Source organism: Xyrauchen texanus, chromosome 9, assembly GCF_025860055.1.
Source record: "Xyrauchen texanus isolate HMW12.3.18 chromosome 9, RBS_HiC_50CHRs, whole genome shotgun sequence".
NCBI classification, from domain to species: domain Eukaryota; kingdom Metazoa; phylum Chordata; class Actinopteri; order Cypriniformes; family Catostomidae; genus Xyrauchen; species Xyrauchen texanus.
The window spans coordinates 776,485-800,941 of record NC_068284.1 but is presented as its reverse complement, the minus strand read 5'-3'; the positions used below and the strand labels follow the sequence as shown (position 1 = coordinate 800,941).

Sequence of the window (24,457 nt, the reverse complement as noted above, 5' to 3'; positions counted from 1 at the left end):
ACTTTTCAGTTGGCCAACATTTCTAAAAATCCTTTTTTTGTATTGGTCTTAAGTAATATTCTAATTTTCAGAGATACTGAATTTGGGATTTTCATTACTTGTCAGTTTTAATCACAATTAAATGAAATAAACATTTGAAATATATCAGTCTGTGTGTAATGAATGAATATAATATCCAAGTTTCACTTTTTGAATGGAATTACTGAAATAAATCAACTTTTTGATGAAATTCTAATTATATCACCAGCACCTGTAGATGTTGTGAATAATTGTGATTAACTTTACTGGTCAAGCTCAATATTTGATATAGGTAGCCAGTTGATGCCTGCAATATAAGCTGAAGAGTTTCGTCATTCAGGGTAAAGTTTTTGTCATTTGGTGTAATGCAAATTCTCTGCTACACCACAGTGTCATCCATTACATACTGTTTAGATAACAATTTAGCATTTTATTTATATTTCAGTTAAATGAGGGATGTTTAACACTGACAAATGTGTTAAACTTGATAAATATTAATATTATAATGCATGTTTTATTTTTAATAAAGATAATTAATATTATTTATTTATTTTAGATGCCCACGAACAAAGAGAGAGTTGCTAGGCACCGCCAGAAAGTAAATGCAGACCCAGTAGCTAGGGCAACGCTCTTAGCAAGGAGACAAGAAAGGTATGGAGGATTGCAATTGTCAGAATAATAGCTTACCACTATTTCTGGACACAGGGAGGGGCCCTATGTCAAGTTCAAGAGAAGCCACTGAAATACCCATCCTGATAACATGTCATTTATGTTGTCAAACATAAAGTATTCATAATTAATAACACAGAGTTTATATCCATGTCAATAATTGCATGAAATCTGCATTTCAGCTATCAGAGAAGAAAGCAAGGGTGGAGACTTGGGTGGAAATCCTGATCACCCGGCCATCAGGAATTTATCAGATGCTGCAGCTGAGAAGAGGCGAAAGCAATGGTGGGAAAAATCAAAGAAAACATAGGGTAGAAGCAAAACGTATTAGGGAAGTTCAGGATCTTACGCCAGATTCCTTTGTGGGGCCTTCTGAGGAAGTTCTTGAAAGAAACTCTCCTGCTGTTCCCACACCACAGCTTCAGGCTCCACCAGCAGAACCCACTCCACAGCCTCAGGTCCACCAGCAGAACCCACTCCACAGCCTCAGGCTCCACCAGCAGAACCATTGGCCTCCTCCACCCCGGAACAGAAACTGGTGGGTAAGACTTGTAAAAGACTGAAAAACTTAAATTTGAAATTGAGGAAACGGCTCTTCCAATTGAAAAAATAACTAGCCCAAGCCCAAAAAAAGTATGAATAGATTAGGAAAGAGTTACAAAGGTCTAAGAATAAGAGCAGACCAAAAAAGGGGAGCAAGAGGGAAAGGTGTTTGAAGGAAAAGGCATCACAACGAGAAAACGTCTGTTCTTTTCTGAGTAGAGATGTGAACAGCCAACAGCTGTCTGGTAAGAAAGACACTGTAACAAAAAACAAAACTAAACTTCAGAGATGCATCCTCACAAAGACACTGAAGGAACTCTGGAGAGTATAACTCAGAAGTGGACAGTGAGGACTCTTTCTTATGCTTAAGGCCATTTCACATCACTGAACCAAAAGCAAGTGATCGTTCCGATCATGTGCTTGTATAGATCATGAGAATGTTAAACTTCTGGTTCAAAAACATCAAGCATTTCTGAACTAATAGCAGCAAACGTCTGCCACCCAAAGAAAAAAACTGCATGTACCGTGTGTGCCAAGTGCTGCTATGGTGAGTTTGAAGTGCCTGAAAAACCTGTAAAGACTATGTGGCAACAGTGGGAAAGAGAGAAGACCGTAGTAGGGGATAAGCCATTCACCAACATTGTGAAGACGACAAAAATGGGACCTGGAATGATCTTTTGAAAGTCTTCAATAATAAGCTTGACTTTCTAACAAGACACCACTATAACTGTCTCCACCAAGTAGAACAGTGTCGACATCTAAAGGAGATCCTATCTGAGGTAGAGGCTGTACTCCACATGAACTTTTCAGAAAACTAACATGCAAATTCGCCACTGAAGTGCAGGCATTTCACTTTGGTGGCAACCGAAGGCAGGCCACCATTCACACAAGTGTAGCATACACATCTGAGAGTCACCAGTCCTATGCTACAATTTCAGATTAATTGCGTCATGATGAACGTGCTGTCTGGGCTAACCTCAAGCCAGTACTGGAGAATTTGAGTTCACTACAAGAGCGATGGCCCAGTAACCCAGTACAGAAATCGCAATAATTTTTACCTGATGAGCACAGTCTCTTTTCTCCTTGGGTTCAAACAGGTGACATGGAACTTCTCTGAGAAAAGGGGCACAAGATGAATTGAGTGGTGCTGTCCAAAGATAACTTTGTACAAAAGCGAGGAGATATCCAGGACAAAAAAGATCTCTTCAAAGTCCTCCAAGACACCACATCATGCATCAAATAATTTTGGATTGGTATGACTGAGGTAAGCAGGTATGATGAAGCTGTTCCAAATTAGCTGCCACCTGTGAAGGACACTTTAAAAATCCACCAAATTGTGGCAAACAAGCCTGGGAAGATCCACCATCGGTATCCTGTTTCTGCTCCAGAATCAATGCTACTTGTGAATGTGGACCATCAGTGCAGATCGACTTTCAAACCCTCCAAGAGGTCAGTGGAACAAATACAGAAGCCTCTGTGACAGTGGAACCTGCTGAAGACTTAACCGGCAAATATGTTGTGGTCCTCTATGACAAAGGCAAGCCCTTTGTTGGGCAGGTTTTGCAGGCTGTAGGTGACGAATTAGAGATTAACTGCATGCATCAAAGTGGAGCTGGAAAGAATGCATTTGTGTGGCCTGAGACACCAGACAGAATATTTTACTTCATATCAGATGTGAAGGCAATAGTGTCTGAACCTGAGCCATTAAACCTGAGGAAGTCCAAACTTACTAGTGCAGATTGGGAGAAGTTTATTGAGTAGGCAGGAGTGTGTGTGTGTGTTCTTTTAAGTTCTGAGTTCTCAATAAAATGAGAGATATTGAATATATTGTATTGCCACCAATTAGGGCTGGGCGATAAAACAATATCAATAAATTTTGCGATAAAAAAAACGATATTTAGCCTGTGTCCTACATCTAGACACGTGTTGCTAAAAACACTAGCAGTTTGGCTTTCTTGTCGTATGTTTCCACTGGCGCGTGCTGAGTGAATGTGAGTGAGCGCTTTCAATTCCTTCCTATGGAAGCCAAGCGTCAAGCTCGACCCCGCTACGCAGGTCACCGCGTTCCGGATCCCAGATTGATTCCATCTTGACTGCAAGATATCATGACGACGGTTACGCCCTCTCCTCGTCTCTAGTGAGCAGCGTGACAAAACAACAGTGCCATCATATCTGATCTTTCTGCACTGTATTCTTGAATATTTTTCTCTTGCACGCTTCACTGATGCCCTGTCCCGGGCTGTCCTCTTTTCCCCACATGTGCGTAAACATGAGGTGCGTGTTTCCAGAACGCCTTTAGACGATAAAGTTTTCTTTCTAAATTTAGTTTTATTAATCTGCATGTTCCAAGACATTAATAATAAACAAATAGATTTCAGTTCTAATTTTGTGAAATTATTCAGATGTCATCATCTCTGACAAGGATGAAAGACAAAACAATTATTGTTTGTAGCGTAGTCTTTCTCACTTTAATGAAAATAGAAAAATGGTCCATTCAGACTGTATTGTGATTCAATATCGTGATAAATATCGATATCGAATTAAAAGAATAAAGTGATAATATTTTTGCCATATCGCCCAGCCATACCACCAATGTTTGTTTTGTTTATACAGGTATAACAATCTGTTCTTCTGTTGTACATTTCAGTTTAAAGGGCTTTGTTATGCATGTTGAACCATTATTCACATGCCTCAACATCTGCTTATGCTGTCATTTACTCAAGAATATTATTAAAACTAATTTAATACAGACTAATACTAAAAACATTGCAATAATGGGAACAATGACAATACTAATACACTCTCTCGCTTTTTGAAAAAACGTCATTCAGAGTAACAAACCATGGTCATTTGGCGTAAAGATAGATTTAGGTAAAAAAAAATAAAAATAAAAAAAAACACTTATTCTTACCTGTATTTATTAAATTATATAAAAGGAATATGTGATCATACTAAATTTTATTATATTTTAAATTAATTTCACTTCCTTACAAAAACTTCTTGCTAACAAATGGGTAAGCCCTAGTGGTTTGAAGGATATTGGCAAAGTATAAAGATTTAAAATGATAAATAATTAGTATTTGAGGGCTACATTGTGATCCTTAAAAAGAGTCTTTTCATATGTCATCAAATGATTGTTATAAATATGCCTGACAAGATTTTATTGTATACAAACTATTGTTACCCTGAATGACATTTTAGTGGGCATCCACTATAAATCATGGTAAAAAACTAGGGATGTCCCGATACCACTTTTCCACTTCCGATACCGATGTCGCAGCTTTGGCTTTTGCCGATACCAATATCAATCCGATATTTTTATTTTATTCTTAAACTAATAAAATATATAGCACTATTCTCAATTAGCCACCTAAAATATACCTCCAGTATATAGTCCACAACAACAGTTGATTATGAAAGATTGCCACCCTTTATTCAAACCCTACAAAAAAATAAAAAATATATAAATAAATAAAAATACAGGTACTTCAGTACTTAAAGCTAGCTAGCTACCAACAGGTTTAAAGTTAAAACAATTTAAACAGCAGCATTCTACATTGTAAATAACCAAATAAATACAAAACTATCCCTCACAGTGCAGCTATGTGCAAATCACAGTAATAACAAAAAGGCACTGAAAGACATAAATATGTATAACATAAATATAACATAACATTAACAAACAGTTTAAACCTTACCCTAACCTTAAACAGTTTAAACCTTAACAAACTTACTGACCTAGCTGCTTTATTAACAATTATAAAAATTAAAAATCACTTTCACGGGTGCAGTTTCCCTGTAACAAAGTTCTTGAACATGTTTTACGTTTGCTCACATAACCATGAGGGGCAGATTCTTCTTTAGGAAGATTATTTTTTCAGCTGTCTCCGACGTCAGCCTGCTCCTTTTTTCATTAATCACATTTGAGGCTGCACAAGTGCTAAAGAGCCTCTCACTCTCTACACTTGTGCAGGGAGCACAGATAAACTTAACTGCCGTGGCTGCCAGGGAGGGCAGTCGAGGTTCGTTTACTTTCCAGTAAAGTAAGGGATTGTCCGACCGTGGAATATTTGGTATTCGGAATCACTTAGGTAGGTCTCCACTTGAATTTGTGCACTTGTGGTTTTCTTTGGAACAGGTAATACTTGGCTCTCCTCCAGGATTTCATTAAAGATGCTGCCAAGGCTGCTGGTACTTGTGCCTAACGCCTCCATCCGTGGAGTTTTGTCTGCTGGCTCAGAGGCTGTAGTTTCAGATGTGGTCTTCAACACTTCCTCCATCTTTCCTACCATGCGCCAGTAATGCTTCCTTTCCAAGTCTCAAAGTGTCTGCATTTGTGAAGTACCTGGTATGATAAAATATATAAAATATTAATAGTCTAGTATTTCCTTAATATCAAGTTATTTGTCTGCTTGGAAGACTTATACAGTACTTGACGTGAAAATAATGAAATGGTAGTGCAAATTCCATACAGAGGTATGAGGGATTTGTTACTCTATCTCTCTCTCTCTCTCTCTCTCTCTCTCTCTCACACACACACACACACACACACACGTATGAGGGATTTGTTTCCCTCTCTCACACACACACACACACACACACACACACACACACACACACACACACACACACACACACACACACAGGTATGAGGGATTTGTTTCCCTCTCACACACACACAGGTATGAGGGATTTGTTTCCCTCTCTCACACACACAGGTATGAGGGATTTGTTTCCCCCTCTCTCTCTCTCTCTCACACACACACACACACACACACACACACACACACACACACACACACGTATGAGGGATTTGTTTCCCTCTCTCTCTCTCACACACACACACACACAGGTATGAGGGATTTGTTTCCCCCTCTCTCTCTCTCTCACACACACACACACACACACACACACACACACACACACACACACACACTAAATAAAGTTAACAGAAATTCCCTTACCTGTCTTTGTAACGTGGATCCAGCAGAGTAGCAACCGAGTATAATGGCTCAGATTCCACGTCATTAAATCGTCTGTTGACTGCGTCAAGGAGGGTACTTTTCATTGTCTTAATCCCCTGATCATCCTCGTTTTCCTGACTGAGAACACGTTTCAGGACACACACAACGGGGATGACATCAGCTACAGATGCGGAGGAGGCACTCACCGCCCTTGTCATCTCCTCAAAAGGGGCCAGAACCGTGGAAGCATTCTCCAACAGCCCCCACTGGTTTGCTGTCAGTGTGGCTGGCAGGTCGTATTCAGCTGTATATGCAGATAGTGTCCGTTTTTGCGCAATGAGGCTTTCAATCATGTACTGGGTGCTGTTCCATCTAGTTCGGACGTCCTGCTGCAGACGCTTAGGCTGCATATTTAGCTCCACTTAGATGTCTTCTAACCGTGCATAGGCAAGCGGTGAGTGTTTAAAGTGGCCTACAATTTTTCTCGCATTGGCCAATGTGTCACTTACACTGCGCTGCGACAACAGTCCCTCATGTACAATTAGCTGCAGTGTGTGCGCGAAGCATCCTAAACTCGCCACGCCAAGTTGATCCATGGCCTTCTTCATGTTTTTTGCATTGTCCCTTAAAATTACATGGACTTTGTTTTTATTAATCTTCCATTCACGCAACATCTCAATTGCTGCCATAATAAACTCCCCTGTGTGCGAGCCACGAAACTCTCGCGCATGCAACACAGCTTTTTTCAAACTAAAATCAGAGTCTATCCATTGCGCGGTCAGACTCAACAAGGACATTGGACTCACGTCTGAGCTCCAGATGTCTGTTGTGAGACTAATCGCACTTACATTCTCCAAAAGTTTGGAGAGGACATCGCAAACTTCATTGTACATCTGAGGGATTACCTTTTCCGTTATATAATGCCGACTGGGCAAAGTGTAGCGAGGCTCGAGATGCTCAATTAAGCGTCGAAACCCCACATTTTCTACCACTGAAAGGGGTTAGTCGTCCAGGACAATAAACTGAACTAGTTTCTCCGTTATCAATTTCGCCTTGTTGCTGCACGGGGGGAGTTTCTCTCGACTTTGTATTGATTCCAGCAATGTCTGCTGTCGGGGCGTTTTGCTCTACTTTGCAGCAGTTGCTTGCAGAAATTCCTGATATTGTTCCGTTCCGTGTGGTGTTTTTCCAAATGCTTAATTAAGTTAGTGGTGTTAAACCGAGCAACAGCACTGCCACCCCTCGAAACATTTGCAGTGCAAATTTTGCATTCGACCGTTGGACTTTTTTCCTCTTTAAGGTTGAAATAATTCCACACCGCTGACATGGCTATTCTGTAAGATACCGTAGCTAACTCTCATACTCATGCGACTATAATTGGCTACTACTGTCATCACGTGACAAGCTGCGCCGCTTAACTGGATATCGGCTCATATTTTTTTCTCCCCTCCGATCACCGATCTAGCGTTCTGGGCCAGTATCGGCACGATACCGATGCCGTGGATCGGAACATCCCTATAAAAAACATATAATTTCTTTTGCAAAAAAAAAAAAAAAAAAAAAACTTACAGGACTCATTCTAATGTTCAGAAAAAAGTACAAATTTAAGGTTTTATTACACTTACATTTTTTTTATGCTTGAAAACCTGTTTTCATCTTTGACCATTCAATAACTCACATGATGATATCTGTTGAAATCGCATATGAACGCACACAACCCAACTGTCGCCAATGCCGACTAGATTTTCAATTACTGTCGCAATAATATATTTTTGGTCACATTTGCGACCATTTTAGTCGCAGTCGGGAGCCCTGATAATATTTTTGCATATGGAGTGGTACAGTATCCCAGTTACTGGAATTTCACAGTCTTGTTAGTGATCGCAGTAGTGCATTAGAATTCCATCGTGATGGAATTAATTTTCTAGACGTATAGGTCAACAATACTGTACAAAATACAACACAAAAAAAACTGGTCTTGAAACAAATCTATACTGTAAACCCACTGACCATAATATGTTACTATATGGGTCTTCTTACCACCCTGTTCCACTGAAGCATTCTTTACCAATATCTCAATTTAGCTGTATCTGGAGGATCTGAAGTAGAGAGGATGACTACCAGAATCAATCAGATTTTCTGGTACATTGTCGACAGTGACCTAGTGTTGTGCAATCTTCTCCATAGTCAGATCGTCCAATTTTTTTTTTTTTGAGTAATGTGCCTTCTGGCATCTATCGATGTGATGATTGTCAACAATATAATTTTACTTACAAAACACAAACTTTCAAACACCCACATACTGGAAACACTTAAAATAAGAGGGATTATTTCTTGTAAGACCGTGAATGTTATTTACATGCTGAGTTGTCCTTGTGTTATATTCGTAAAACCAGTAGACCTCTTAAAACCTGTATCTCCGAACATATAAGTGCAATTAGGTATCAAGACCCTAAGAGTCTGGCAGCACGGCATTTTTGCTGGTATAAGACATTCCATTTCCACACTTAAGTATATAGGTATCGAATCAGTGAAGTGTCCTTGAAGGGGAGGTGATATTAATAATATGTTTTTAAGGTGTTAAACCTATTGGATTTACACTCTAGATACTGTAGCACATAAAGGCCTGAAAGAAGAGTTTAACTTTAGTTCCTTTCCAGGGCTCAATGCTAAGAATTATTTCTACTGGCCCGGTTGGGCCAGTGCTTCAGATTTTTACTGAGTCTGCCAACATTTTCACTGGCCCCAAAACAAAAATGACAAATAGCTGTTTATACCATCATGGCTTCAAAAAATATGTCAGAAGATAAATATTTTTTACATATCTTATGTTTTTAATACAATGTCCAACAGGGGCACGGGTAGCTCAGCAAGTAAAGACGCTGAATGACTCCAGCCAAGTCTCCTAAGCAACCAAATTGGCCTGGTTGCTAGGGAGGGGAGAGTCACATGGGATAACCTCCTTGTGGTTGCTATAATGTGGTTCTTGCTCTCGGTGGAGCGTGTGGTGGGTTGTGCGTGAATGCCTTGGAGAAAAGCGTGAAGCCTCCACACACGCTATGTCTCCACGGTAATGCGCTCAACAAGCCAATTTTAATTTTCAAATTTGAAATACAATGTCCCCCAAAATGTAATCACATTTATAATTTGCAAGATATGATTTGCCTTATGTAATCCCATATATGTGCTTTATAGATATAAATTCAAAAATACATCATATTAACCTCAGCCGTCCTAACATTTACACATGTGCTTTTAAGCCAAGAGTTCTGTGGAGGAGATGATGGCTTTTCGGTCACCCGTTTAGTCATGCAAGTTTTGCCCATTTGTAGTGTTTTCACTCTGTCCCGTTACGAGAGCACATGCATGTTAAACAGTCTACGCTGCACGGAGAGAGATGATGAGACATATGCATGGAGTGACATGGATTTTCAGTCCTATAGAAAGAAACTGTTGATTTCTTGTTTTTAAATGTGTGGATTACTACTTTTCACCAACATGTAAAAACAAAAAATGTGGGGATGTTGCGCACTGTGAACACAGAATTGCACAAGACGTTAAATCCCACTACGAAATTAATTAAGTGGGTTTTTTTCCTGCTATTTTCTACACATTGGTAATAGCTGCTGCTAAGACACTTGGAAAAGAGCAAGGACAGTGCTCGGAGAGTGCGTTTGGTGTCTGCACCATCTTTTGTGTGCATGCGACTGTGCCTTGGCCCGTCCAGTATATTATGAATTTGTGCGTCTTTGCGAGATAATTATACTCGCGCTCGCTCCTCGGTTAGAAGACTTTGTTCGCTCCGTGTAATGTTTGTGCTCTCTCGCTTGTTGTTTTCTTGCACTAATGTTATAAATGCAGCACTGGCCCGATCAGGCAAGTGACAGTTCTAGCAACTGGCCTGAATCTTTCTCACACTGGCCCGGGCCATCGGGCAGTCCTTATTGTTGAGCCCTGCTTTCTCGAATTTCTTAAATATTTCTTATTTGTTATCTGTGCAATATACAGTAGTCTAGCAGTACTAAAAATAGTCTGCAATAAGAATGTTGATGTAAAAGGGTGCTCATTTGTGCATTGATTGGGTTTTCACCTTTAGTTAATATTTCAATGTGAATTTTCCTTTGCCCCATGTCCTGATGGTATCTTAACCTGATGTTTTTTGCCTATGGATTTTTATTGTTATTGTATATACTTTGTGTTATATGTACTTGTTTAATATACTTTACATATTTGTATTTGTACATAACTTTTTTTTTTCAGTAACATCTTCATTTGCACTTTCAATTTATATACAGTACAAAAAGTTTTAGGCACTTGTGAAAAATGTTGCATAGTGAGGATGTCTTCTATAATAATGCCATAAATATTATCACTTAAATGTCATGCAAAGTCTAGTAAACATAAAAAAGATATAAATCAACATTTGGTGTGACAACCTTTGCCTTCAAAACAGCCCCAATTCTCCTAGTTATCTATTTGGGCTGTCTCAATTGCATCTGTCTCTGTGTAATCTCAGACTGACACGATGTTCAGTGGGGGTCTCTGTGGGGGACATGACATCTGTTGCAGGGCTCCGTGTTCTTCTATTCTAAACTTTTCTATTTGCAAAAGTAATGTTTGGGAGTCAAACATTTATATTTCCTATTGACACACTAAAGCTGAAGATATAAAAAACCATCTTAAGAAAAATGCTTTTGTGAAACATCTTATGTGCCTGAGTTTTGCACAGTACTGTATATTATTATTATCATTATTAATACTATAAATTTTTGTTATCATTTCTGTTATCATGATTCACTATTATTTTATTTCTTTTTTATTCTGTTTTGCACTTTTTGGTTGTCTTTGGTTTGATTGTTTATTCTCTTTGTGCACGTTGAGGCATCACAACATTTTCTAGTGTTTATCTCTGATTAATCATGATGTATATTGATTGATTGTTCCGGAGTACATAAGGGCTGACCTTTGAATGGTTTTATTGTCTGATGAAGAGCAGTGGGCTCGAAATGTCACTTTAGGCGAGAACATCAAAATACATTTTGATACACATTGATACCTAATTTGAGCTGTGGTTTGCCAACATTTCCCCTCTTTTTCTGATACCAATTTGGTAGGGCACCCACATTGAGCTTTTTTTGCCATTGGATGTGTGTGCTTTCATTAAATTGTTTAAGTTATGACCAACAGAAATACACACAAAAAGGAATAAAGGTATTATTTTCAAAAATGTCTAATCATATTAAAAGTAAGGTAAATTGGTGTTCTTTTTAGGATACATTACAGTAGCAGTAATTTCAAAATGTTGTGCACTATAACATAACCTGTAAATACCCTTTTCTACTTGATTTAACCCTTAACATATGTTCTGTTGGTGTAACATCGTGTAGTCAGTTTGATTCAGTGATGTTAAATAATACTTTTGACTAATTATAACAGTTAATTTAGATGTTACCACACATTTTCGAGGTAAACGTTTTTTCTTCTCTTCAGGGTGGATAATGGATTGGCCTAGATGAGTGGTGAGACTCCAGGCCTGATCACACATTCTAATGGATTTCATTTAGCTGATTGATGAATGAACACAAACCTCTTTGTTCCTCAGTATCTTCATCTTTCATGGCATTTGAACTGCATGCTTCTGGATAACTCATGTCCTCACTCTCTTCTTTAATAAACATCATTTTACAATGATTTCTCACGCAGATAACACCTGGAGTTATTCCTGTTCGTGTTGAAACAAGTCTTCTTCACGTTTAGGATGATGAGAATATTCGCGGGATTTTACTTCCATACTTCTATACGCACTATGTAAGTATCGCGATTCTTAAACTTGTCCGGATTACACTGAGTTACATTTAAATTCTCATGTTAGATATTCGGGCATTATATTTCCGCCCATGCCGTTGTCTATTGTCCAACGCTCGGAAGATTTATTATAAACAAACAAACTGGCAGCTTCTTCTGCGTCATCATCTTCTTCTTCTTCTTCTTGATTTTTAACGGCGGACCGCAAACTACCGCCATCTACTGTTTTAGAAACATGTCCTAAACTAGTGGTTCTCAACATTTTTGACTCCAAGAAAGATAATTTCCATGCATACAATGCAACGAGAACTTACAGGATTGGGAATAAACAGCTGTGTGGCCACAAGAAAGCCACTTGTTAATGAGGAAAATCGGGAAAAATGACTTTAAAAATAAAGATTGGACTGCAGAGCAATGGAAAAAGTTAATGTGGTCTGATGAGTCCAGATTTACCCTATTACAAAGCGATGGGCGCGTCCGGGTAAAAAGGGAAGCACATGAAGCAATGCACCCATCATGCATAGTGCCCACTGTACAAGCCTCTCAAAAAAGAATACAACTCTGGACATAAATAAATGTTGCTTAAGGCGGTCCAATGTAATATGAGAGTATGCAACTTTTTTTGGGGCAGGCAGTGTATATTCAAAAAGAGTTACTCAGAAGCCTCCGTATACAATATAATGCCCTACATTTTTTAATACCAACATTAAGATTAATAATGAAACCCTGATGCAAATACATAATGTTTGATCTATCTATCTGTCTGTCCGTCCGTCCGTCCGTCCTTCCGTCCCTGTGGGCTTTTCTCTACTGTGGCTGATGTAGGTGTCAGTGGGATCTTCATCAATGTTGTTCAACACTCGTATACTGTCTGAGCAGTGATTGTCTATATACACTCGGGAGTCAGATAATCACATTCTGTTATATGTGGCATCACATTCACTATGATGCAAAAATCAATAATAAGATCTTCTCGTTCTTATTGGCATTCCATAGTTGTCATAGAAACTAAATATTCCCTAAAAGGAGCGGAGAACAGGGGCTTGGATGGGATCTATCTAATGATATTGATTATCTATTCACCATACTGACTGTCATTTTCAACTCTACAATCTTCTAAGTAATTATTAATGTAAGATGTGAAATCTGTGATATGCGTGAAATGAGCTCTTAGGGAAATCTCAAAAGTGGTGTACATTATATTGTTAAGCTTTAGCTGGAAATATATTAATTTACAGGTTATATAATAGGCTGATCAGAAAAATAGAGAGGATAACAATTATTTAAATATGAGCAAAAATATTCTCTTAATTCTGAGATAACCTTGGAGGAGCTTGATGAAGTAATTAAGGCCTTACCTTAACAGTAATAATAACATACACTTCGATTAAAGAAAATTAAAGAAATAAGCCCTGCACCATGGTACAATGATCACACTCATGCTCTCAAGAGAGCAGCTCGGAAAATGGAGCGCATGTGGAAAAATACAAAATTAGAAGTATTTCAGGGTGCATGGAAGGATAGTGTCTGTAGCTACAAACACGCACTCAAAGCTGCCAAGTCAGCATATTTTAGTAAACTCATAGAAAATAACCACAACAATCCTAGATGTTTATTCAGTACTGTGGCTAAATTGGTTAGGAATAAAGCCTCAACCGAACCAGATATTACGTCACAGCTCAAGAGTAATGACTTCATGAATTTCTTCACAGATAAAATTGAAATAATCAGAAATAAAATTGGAATTATGCAATCATCTGTCATAGCACCTCAGAAAACAGTGTCGAATAATTTCCCTCATGTGCAACTTCAATCCTTCGCTATCATAGGTCATGAAGAGCTAACAAAACTTATCGAAACATCAAAAGCCACAACTTGTTTGTTAGATCCTATGCCAACTAAGCTCTTAAAAGAGGTATCTCCTGTAATATCAGAACCTCTTCTTAATATCATTAACTCCTCGCTATGCTTAGGACATGTCCCAAGAAACTTTAAAATGGCAATTATCAAACCGCTAATTAAGAAGCCACAACTTAATCCTGGAGAACTTGCTAATTATAGACCGATTTCAAATCTTCCGTTTATGTCAAAAATACTAGAAAAGGTAGTATCCTCCCAAATATGTTCATTTCTACAGAGAAATAGTACATATGAAGAATTTCAATCAGGATTTAGGCCTCATCACAGTACAGAGACTGCACTTATCAGAGTTACAAATGACTTGCTCTTATCATCTGATTGCGGCTGCATTTCTCTCCTAGTGCTTTTAGATCTTAGTGCTGCATTCGACACGATAGATCCCGACATTCTCTTGAATAGGCTGGAGAATTATGTTGGAATTTGTGGAGTGGCATTAGCATGGTTTAGGTCATATTTAGCAGACCGCTACCACTTTGTCTATGTAAATGAGGAATTGTCAAACCAAACAAAAGTAAAATATGGAGTGCCACAGGGATCAGTTTTAGGGCCTCTGCTTTTCTCCATGTATATTCTTCCCCTGGGAGATATTATCAGGAGTCGTGGAATAAGTTTCCACTGCTATGCTGACGATACACAACTTTATATTTCTTCAAAACCTGATGAGATTTCACAATTCTCAAAATTAGCAGAGTGTATTAATGAAATAAAAGATTGGATGGCCAGAAATTTCCTTCTACTCAATTCTGACAAAACAGAGGTTCTAATTATTGGACCAAAAAACTCTAAAAATAAGCCACTAAAATATAATTTGACTCTAGATGGATGTACTGTTACATCATCTCCAACAGCGAAGAACTTAGGTGTTATATTTGATACCAACCTGTCCTTTGAAAATCAAATTACAAATGTTTATAGAACAGCATTCTTCCACCTAATAAATATTGCTAAATTAAGGCATATGCTCTCGGTTGCTGATGCCGAAAAACTAATTCAAGCGTTCATGACCTCCAGCAAGATCAATAAATAAACTTCAATTGGTTCAAAATGCAGCAGCCAGAGTGCTGACGAGAACCAAGAAATATGATCATATTAGCCCATTTTATCATCGTTACATTGGCTACCTGTTAAATTCCGTATTGATTTTAAAATTCTGTTAACTACGTACAAAGCTTTGAATGGTCTAGCTCCGCAGTACTTAAGTGATCTTCTACCACGCTATATTCCAACACGTTCATTAAGATCGCAAAATTCTGGCCTATTAATAGTTACTAGAATATCAAAATCCACTAAAGGAGGAAGATCCTTTTCATATTTGGCCCCTAAACTATGGAATAGTCTCCCAAACACTGTTCGAGATGCAGACACACTCTCTCAGTTTAAGTCTAGACTAAGGACTCATCTATTTAGCCAGGCATACACCTAATTTATCCTCCAACCCACAATTAGGCTGCTTTAGTTGGGTCTGCCGGAACCAGAAACCAGAAACATTGAGCATGATCTCTAACTCTGCAATAAATTAAATGGCATCTACGCTTACATCTTTTTATTTGTTTCCCTGTCTCAACCTCGGGACTCCTATCCTGAGGTCACCAGAACCGGCTGGATCCAGCACCATTCCTGCTTCATGTTGGACTCCACTGCTACATGTCGCAGAATGATGATGACTAAATGCAGCCGGTGCCAGCCAAACATCACTTCAATCTATTATGACGGACTTCAGAGGATGAAATGATGCCAACTCCAACCTGCATCACCTCGGTCTATTTATGGACTACGATCTTGAAATGAAATGCTTAGACTAACTATTGCCAACAAAAGCCTTCATCAGCCAATTAACAAGGACAATTGCATCTATGTGAACTTCTGCAATTAATCAAGATGGACTTCAAAGACTTTGGTCATTAATCTTACAGTTCAAACACAATCGATGTTTAATCACTGACCCTTAACACTTAGTTTAATAATTTTAAACCATGATTTTACCTATACATAATTAATATTTACATTGCATTCATGATGTTGGCCAGGGGGGAGCTGGCCCCCGTGGTGGGTCTGGTTTCTCCCGGGGTTATTTTTCTCCATTAATCTACATCTTGTGGAGATATGTGTTCCTTGCCACAGTCGCCTACAGCTTGCTCACTGGGGTTATTAATACAATTATCATTTAATTATTTTTAAACACTATTAAAAAACGTATTTTATCTAAATTACACAATGATGATTAATCGACTTTATAGACATTACTGTTTTATCGTCTGTTAATGCTGATATTCTGTAAAGCTGCTTTGAAACGATATGTGTTGTGAAAGGCGCTATACAAATAAAATTGACTTGAAAAATTGACTTACCTACAGGCAAGGCTCTGGGGCCAGATGGCTTTGCCGCTGAATTTTTTTAGACCTTATGCTACAGAACTGGCTCCACTTTTATTAGAAGTTTATACAGAATCATAAAAGAATGTAAAGCTTCCGCCAACCACGACACAAGCCCGGATCAGTCTGATTCGTAAAAAGGACAAAGAACCAAACGAGTGTAAGAGTTACCATCCAATTTCCCTGATCCAGCTAGAAGTTAAAATATTGTCCAAAATTATGGCTAACCGATTAAGTAAAGTTATGACATCTCTTATACATGTAGATAGTTTGGGGTTTATTCGGGCCGTAGCTCTTCTGATAACATTAGGTGTTTCATCAATATCATGTGGTCAGTGGTGAATGATCAGACTCTCATCGCTGCCATCTCACTTTACGCTGAAAAGGCATTTGATATGGTACAATGGGATTCTCTTTTTAAGATTTTGGAAATATACGGCTTCGGAAATACTTTTATTGATGGATTAAGTTACTTTATAGACTCCCGGTAGAGGCGGTACAAACAAATTGATTAATTTCAGATTATTTTACTCTGGATAGAGGCACCCGGTATGGTTGCCCTCTTTCACCATTATTGTTCTGTCTTGCTCCGTAACCATTAGCAGCCACGATAAGAAAGGAGGATCATTTTCCAGGGATGATGGTGGGAGGTGTGGCGCAGATTATATTTTGTGATTCGTCTCCAACCCCACTAGATACATACCTTGCCTCCACAGGATTATTAATTCCTTCTCTAAATTCTCAGGATGCAGAGTCAATTGGTCTAAATCCAAAGCTTTGGCTCTGACAAAGTACTGCCCTGTAACAGCTTTTCAACCGGGCACATTCCAGTGGCCCAAACAGGGCATATAGTATTTAGGCTTTTTATTTCCAGCAAATCTGTGTGATTTAGTTAAGTAAATTAAAATTTGAGTAGGTGGGCTTCATTACATTTATCTATGATTGGGAAGGTTAATGTTTTTAAAATGAATTGTATTCCAAAATTCAATTACCTGCTACATTCTCTCCCAATAGATGTCCCCTCTCTTATTTCAAGCAATTTGATAGCATAGCGAAGACATTTATTTGGAATGGTAAACGTCCCAGATTGCATTTCAACCAATTAAATAGGCGATAAACAAAGGTGGGCTAGGCCTTCCCAAGATTTCGTTTTATCAGTATGCATTCGGTCTCAGACATTTGTTGCATTAGTCACTTCCACCTGCCCCTCCCTGGTTTTGTATTGAACAGGAAGTTCTTGCCCATTTTCCCATTGCAAAGCCTCTCTATTAAACTAACCGGAGAAGTTAAGTTACATCCCATTGCATTTGCACTCGGTATGGACAAAAGTGTCCAGAGTGTTTAATTCAGACATTTATTTAAATGTTGCCTTGAGCATATGGCTGAACCCAAAATTAAGTATTAATAAGTCCCCTTCTGCTGGTCAGAGTGGATTGTGAGAGGGTTACTACTTTCAGTGACCTATATGTGAGTTGAGTGTTGAGATCCTTTTATAATTTGGTTCAACATTTTGGGATTCCCAGATCTTAGTTTTTTAGGTATTTACATGTGTGTCACCTGCACTGTACCATTTGTGGGAGTAGCATACGCCCCCCTAAAGCACCAGACACTGTGGGATTGGTGATTACTGCTTTTGGAAAAGGTCATGAGGCATCAGTGTATTACTTCCTGCAATTTCAGAGTCTGGAGCTTTAACTTCTATCAAGAGATTATGGGAGAAAGATTTAAATTTGATATTGGAGGAGGGAGTGTGGGCTAGGATTCTAAAGAACGTCAAGTCTGTATCTAGAGATTAGGGATGGGCGGACCGATCCTAAAAGTATCGATACTTTCGATACTGAAGTTGTATTTAAAATATTGATCCTCACACAAAAATATAGATTCTAAATAATTTATTTATTTTTTAACTATGGATATTGTTATTATTTGGTTACCACGAACAATAATCATAAGTTCAAAGTGAAATAAAACGGATTATCCTCTATTACCAAATATTGATTTGTTTCTTCTTCCACTCATCTTAACATTCATAAATGCTGAAAGACATAAGTAGACAAGCGCTTGCACTGTCACAAAACTCGTTCAAATAAGAGGGATCAGTGCCTTGAAGAGGTAATGATAGAAAATCAGAAAATCAGTGTAGTTTAGGGCATACGCAGACATATACCGTACGCCCTCCTATCAGTTTTAGGATTTAGTGTATGCCCACCTGAATTAAGTGATGATACATGTGGCCGCCAGAACAACAAGCTTTTGACTCTGAACTTTTTCAATCTAATAACGTCATGCTGCAGCACCGTTGAGTCAATTGTGTTGTATTATTATTATTTTTAAAATTTACAGAGATTCTCTCTAAACGCGCACAGAGATGCACTGACTGGGGAGCTAAGCTGATCCACCAATCAGAACGTACATTTCAGACGTAATTGGATATTTGCTAACCAATCATATTTTGTGTTTCAGTAAGGGGTGGGATATTTCCAGCATCTAACACACAAGCATCCCTGGGAAACTATAATTTGCACTGCATATTTATTTCCCTGCTAAACGTAAATATATGTATATTATATTATATATGTTATTGCACCCCTGATAGTTTTTGATGCTCTTTTTTCTTCTTTTTTTTGCCCTTTACTGCTGTCCGTGTTGCCTTTTTCTCATGATATCAAATAAGTTACATTTAAATTTACAATTTAAAAAGCAGAAAGTAGGAAAACAATTTCACTCTACACAGAAAAGCACATAATAGTACACCAATAAAAAAATAACCATTCATTCATGTAGGCTATATATGGTAATACAAGATAACGTGTTAACGTGAACATTACTACTCTCATTTGAATGCTTAACAGTTTATTGCGTATTATGAATTAGTTTATTAGTATTTAGTTTTTATTTATTATACTATTAACAATTTTAATAGTAGCCTAATAAAAGGAAAAATAATGACACCTATTAATTTAAATACATATTTAACATGAAGTTACCATACCATTGTTCTTAGCAGTGTACTCTACACCATGCCAGCAAGATACTTTTTACATGAACTGTATATAAATGTAAATTAATTTTGACATCGGGTGCATGCGTTTTTCATAAATTCACAGTATGCCCACCTCTTCAGACAGTACTACACCTCTACTTCTTGAGTAAATAAATTCACGCTAAAATAACAACATATCTAAAGGTGACATTTCTTATTTCTTATAATTGTGTGTGATTGTTGTTAATAAGTAATTAAAAAAATAGTTAACCATGGTTTTACTACAGTAATATTGTAGCAGTAACCATGGTTAATTGTGTGGTAACTATGGTTTAACTAAATACCATGGTTAAACTATAGTTACTGTAGTGAAGGTAAACAAAAGAGAAGTCTAATCATTTTCTGTTTAGGCTAAAAAAATTATACTTGAATAATGACAAAAAATATTATTTTAAATTACCCATTTTATCCCAAGTAATCGCAAAAAAATTAATTTAGCAGAAGTATCGGTATCGACGATATTGGACTTGATGGTATCGGATTGTAAATAACATTAATGCAAGAGTGCATCTTATGCAATTCAAGATTGTGTGAGTATCATTGTAAGATTATTGTGTATGTGAATTTAAGGGAAGCCTTGGCTGGTGGAAAGAGGGATGTAACGTAAGCACGCTGAAAAGAAGCACTTGTATACCTGGATCTCTGTTCTTTTATTGTTTCGTTATTAACCAAAGAAAGAGTAATCTTCTGCCTCCTTTCTTGATAATCATTGATGACTGAAGAATGATATCCCTCAGAGGAAGAATGTGCTCAATTTGTTAAAACATAGTTGCATCGACCAATCTCTGTTATTTACAAATTATACTTCCATGGTAAATCCAAACTAAACTGTGATTTATATTCTTTGCAATGTTCAATGAGACACTTAACCTCATTAAAAAGTATTCTCTTCATAGTGCATCACAACTGTTCTCGTGAACAATACTGCTCCGACTGGAAAATAGTTATACTACTAAAGTTCAAGCGTCTAATCAATGTGAACACTTATCACCATAATGGTGACTTCAAATGAACCTCTATTAATTCTCAATAAAGAACATTTGAACACATAAGAAAAACAAAATAACCCTCCCATGACATAATAAGAGATTGTTGTCCAATAATCAATTTTATTTGCAGTTGATTTACATCTCAGGTGACAGATTCAATTGTTGTGGTGTCTGCTGGTTTGTTCTCTTGTTTTTCTGTTCTTCTTGTTCATCTTTCCTTTAGTAGACTCCGCTTATTAACAGCAGGTGTCATCACTAATGATCAATCATCATTCAGAGAGTGTACCTACTTGATCTCATAATCTGTTTGGCCAATTCACAACACAGATTCAACACTGTTCAGTGTTAGTTTGTAACTCCTGTAGAGTGGACTCGTGGAGACACCAAGGAGTTGTAGCGTATTTAGGGGTTTCAATTAAAGTTTGCTAACTGGTTCGTGTGGTGGTGTTGTGTTATGCTATTAGCTTAGCTGTGCTCTGTTTACAATATGTTGTCAGCAGGTTGCGCATGTGAGGTAGATTGCCCCGGAAGAGTCTCCTTAGGACGTCCCGTGAACTTTCATCACCATAGCAACCAACACAAGTGTTTTGTTATCTGGTTCAACACTAATGAAAACAGTTTCATCGAGGCATATGAACGTCAACGCCTTCCACAATGCACAAATAAACAGTAATCAGTTAATGCGCCCAGATTCTCACACCAATATATGTAGCGAATTCGGTATGATAAATATACACTGCACAGGTTCAAATTTTGTGTGTTACCATTATTTGTAAGGGAAACAGTATGTGTGAGCTAGTAATTGAATTAAATGGTCCTATTTCTACATTACTATGTCAGGAAATTTACAATGGAATCAGTCACGTTTGACAACCGTTATTATTTAGATAAACACCAAATAACTAGATTATTTGTCTGAATAAATTCTCCACCATTAAGTTCGTAATACAACGTCTGATGTATGTTGAATTCTCTTATTGGAGTAATATTATTCTCATAGCTTATTGACAATAATATTACACAAATAGGTATAGCTTTGAAGTGAAATCTTTTAGAAACATTCTTTATCAAAATATACCACAGTCAAAATATCATTAAAAGGGAAACATGAATAATGAATCATAACTTGTTATAATTAATTATGAACATTTGGATCGGTTAATAGAATCAACTTGAGGTAGCTGAATTAACATCACAATCAATTTATCTGTTTGTCCAGCGAACACTCTGTATTGATTGTCTATCAATTCTCAGAAATGATATTTTTTGTGGCCACCCTTTCTTAGCATGGAGCTGGGATCAAATCGTTTCATTTACGTTGATTTACAAGCAGACCAGAATCAGCTCGCAAGAATGTACACAAAAGTTTATTTAACTAAAATACGAACACGTAACCAATCTAAACAAAAACATACTGTAAATGAATTTAGACGAGCAAGGAGGAGGCAAGAACCGGCTTTTACAATATAAATAATATTTTAATGGAAAAACTTAAACAAAAGACACAAACACACACATGATGTTCAGCTGCCGTAAACAATCTCTCTCTGTTGCACCACCTTCCACAGTCGGCCTTTATCCCTCTCGGAGGCTTGATTAGCCTGATAAGGGACCAGGTGTGTAGAATCACCACCCGGCCCCACCCTCCACCATGTCACATTCCTCCCTCGTCCAGGGAGCCCCCGGCATGACTTACATCCCCCCTCTTTGCCATCTGCCCCATCTGCCGGCAGGTCATCCCCATCTACCTGGATGAGGGAGGGGACAAGGGGAGGGAAACAGAAATAATTAATATGGGGGGGGGTACTTCCTGTAACAGTGTAGTACCCCCCCAAAAAAACACTTTAACATTTAAAAGAGAGGGAAAAGGCCAACGCGGAGCGGCAGTGAGAGAGAGAGAGGAGAGAGAGATATGCCAGTTCTCCAATACACCATAGCTTGGTCCTCAGCCACTCCTCCACCCTCTAACGGACGACAGCCGCTCCTCCTCGGGTGGATCGGAGGCAGTCATCCAGCCCCTGGCGGACGGAACGCCACTTAATGATCAGATATGATATTTTTTGGCATGTTATCGGGGAACAGAAGGGGTCTCCCCCGGCCCTGGCAGCGGTTCTCCCGCTCCAGGCGGTCGGCTGGCACGCACTCTGTGGTCTCAGACCCCGCCACGTTTCAGCAGCTGGTAGGGGACTCCTCCGCCCCTGGTAGCGGCCCTGACCGTTCCAGGCAGTCGGTTAGGTGCCCCTTCTCCCCTCACGGTCACAAAGACACAAACACACACATGACGGTCAGCTGCCATAAATGATCTCTCTCTGTCGCACCACCTTCTGCAGTCGGCCTTTATCCTTCTTGGAGGCTTGATTAGCCTGATAAGGGACCGGGTGTGTAGAATCACCACCTGGCCCCGCCCTCCACTCTCCACCCTGTCACACATACACACAAACACACAAATCACTCATACATGGGAAAGGGAAGAATGAAAATAAAATGAAACTGGAACAGAATAGGGGAAATGCAGTTTTGAAAAGAGTCATTTTGACCATCTGAGAGAACCATCAATCTCTTAATTTAAAAGCACCTCTGTTACTGTAACGAGGCTGTTCTAGGTGGGGATTGAACCCGGGTCTCTCGTGTTCCAAGTCCCTGTGTAAACAGGTTGAGCTAACTCCCCAATAAATGAATCCAAGATCAGAAAAACAAAGGAAGCCGGGCTTCCAAGAAACAGTGAAAAGAAAGATAGACACAAGGGTCCAATGAAATAACCTTAGACTTTACACAGACTAGCTTGCAGCAGGTAACATAGGCTCAAGACTGAACAATAAAGCATGGCACAAACACACTTAAATAGGGCAATACACAGGTGTGATACATCAGGCATAATGAGTGGTGTGTTCAGCAGGAGTCAGGTAAGAGGCGCCACCTGCCGACCAGTAGAACAATAGCGGTCCAGTTAAGGGTTCCTTACAGGAGTCCCCCCTCTAAGAACGGCTCCTGACATTCACCTTGTGGAGTCTTTGGGTTCGGTGAAAATCCGTAATGAGTGTAGGGTCCAGAATGTCTCGAGCAGGCACCCATGAGCGGTCCTCTGGGGCGTAACCCTCCCAGTCGACCAAATACTGCACTTTTCCACGGACCTGACGGGAATCCACCAGCCTACGCACAGTGTGATCTGGTTGTCCGTCGATGATGCGGGCAGCTGGGGTAGCTCTGTGAGCTGGGGACAGAGAAGAACAAACAACAGGCTTTAACCGAGAGACATGAAACGTTGGGTGAATTCTCATGGACCTGGGTAGATGTAGACGGTAAGCTACTGCATTTATCTTACTGAGGATCTTAAAAGGACCAATATAATGTGGAGCCAGTTTGCGAGATTCCACCCACAGAGGCAGATCTCTGGTTGCGAGCCACACCCTCTGACCCAGACGAAGCATAGGTCCCAGCCTCCGCCTCCGTTTCGCTTGCCTTTGTTGTTGTTGAGGGGCTTTCAGTAAGGCTGCCCGGGCCTTCTTCCAAGTCCGTTGACAACGGCGAACGAGTTGAGCAGCAGCAGGAACACATACCTCTGGCTACTGTCCAGGGAACAAAATTGGAGGGAAGCCGTACTGGCACTCAAAAGGGGACATGCTTAGGGAAGAATGGTAGAGAGTATTATGTGCAAACTCTGCCCAGACTAATCGAGAGCTCCAAGTCATCTGATTGTCTGCTGCCAAACATCTCAAAGTTTTCTCTATCTCCTGATTCACCCTCTCTATCTGCCCGTTAGATTGGGGGTGAAAACCAGATGACAGACTGATGTCAGATCCAATGAGACGGCCAAATGCCTTCCAGAACCGGGAGGTGAACTGAGAACCTCTATCGGAGACGATATCCTGGGGGAAGCCGTGAATCCTGAACACGTGCTGCATTAGGAGCTCTGCAGTCTGGCTGGCTGTGGGAGGTTTGGGTAAAGGTAGGAGGTGACAGGCCTTGGAAAATCTATCCACCACCACAAGAATGACTGTATTACCTTGGGATCTGGGGAGACCTGTGACATAGTCCAGAGATATGTGTGACCAAGGATGCTTAGGGATAGGTAGAGGATGAAGTAGTCCTTAAGGGTGGGTTCTGGGCTCCTTGTTCTGGGCACACACAGTGCAA

General features: G+C 39.1%; 1 protein-coding gene across 2 annotated transcripts in view; it reads right to left on the bottom strand.

The window, feature by feature from the left end:
* LOC127649408 (gastrula zinc finger protein XlCGF8.2DB-like) overlaps positions 1–13,033 on the bottom strand; it is a 66,389-nt gene extending 53,356 nt beyond the window's left edge. The window contains exon 1 of one of the 2 annotated variants that reach the window (XM_052134481.1): positions 11,782–13,033. In XM_052134481.1, coding sequence (XP_051990441.1) covers positions 11,782–11,875 — 94 coding nt within the window. In that variant the 5' untranslated portion in view covers positions 11,876–13,033. The remainder of the gene's footprint in view (positions 1–11,781) is intronic. The other variant, XM_052134480.1, reaches the window with a different exon arrangement.
* Between the last annotated feature and the right edge of the window lie 11,424 nt (positions 13,034–24,457).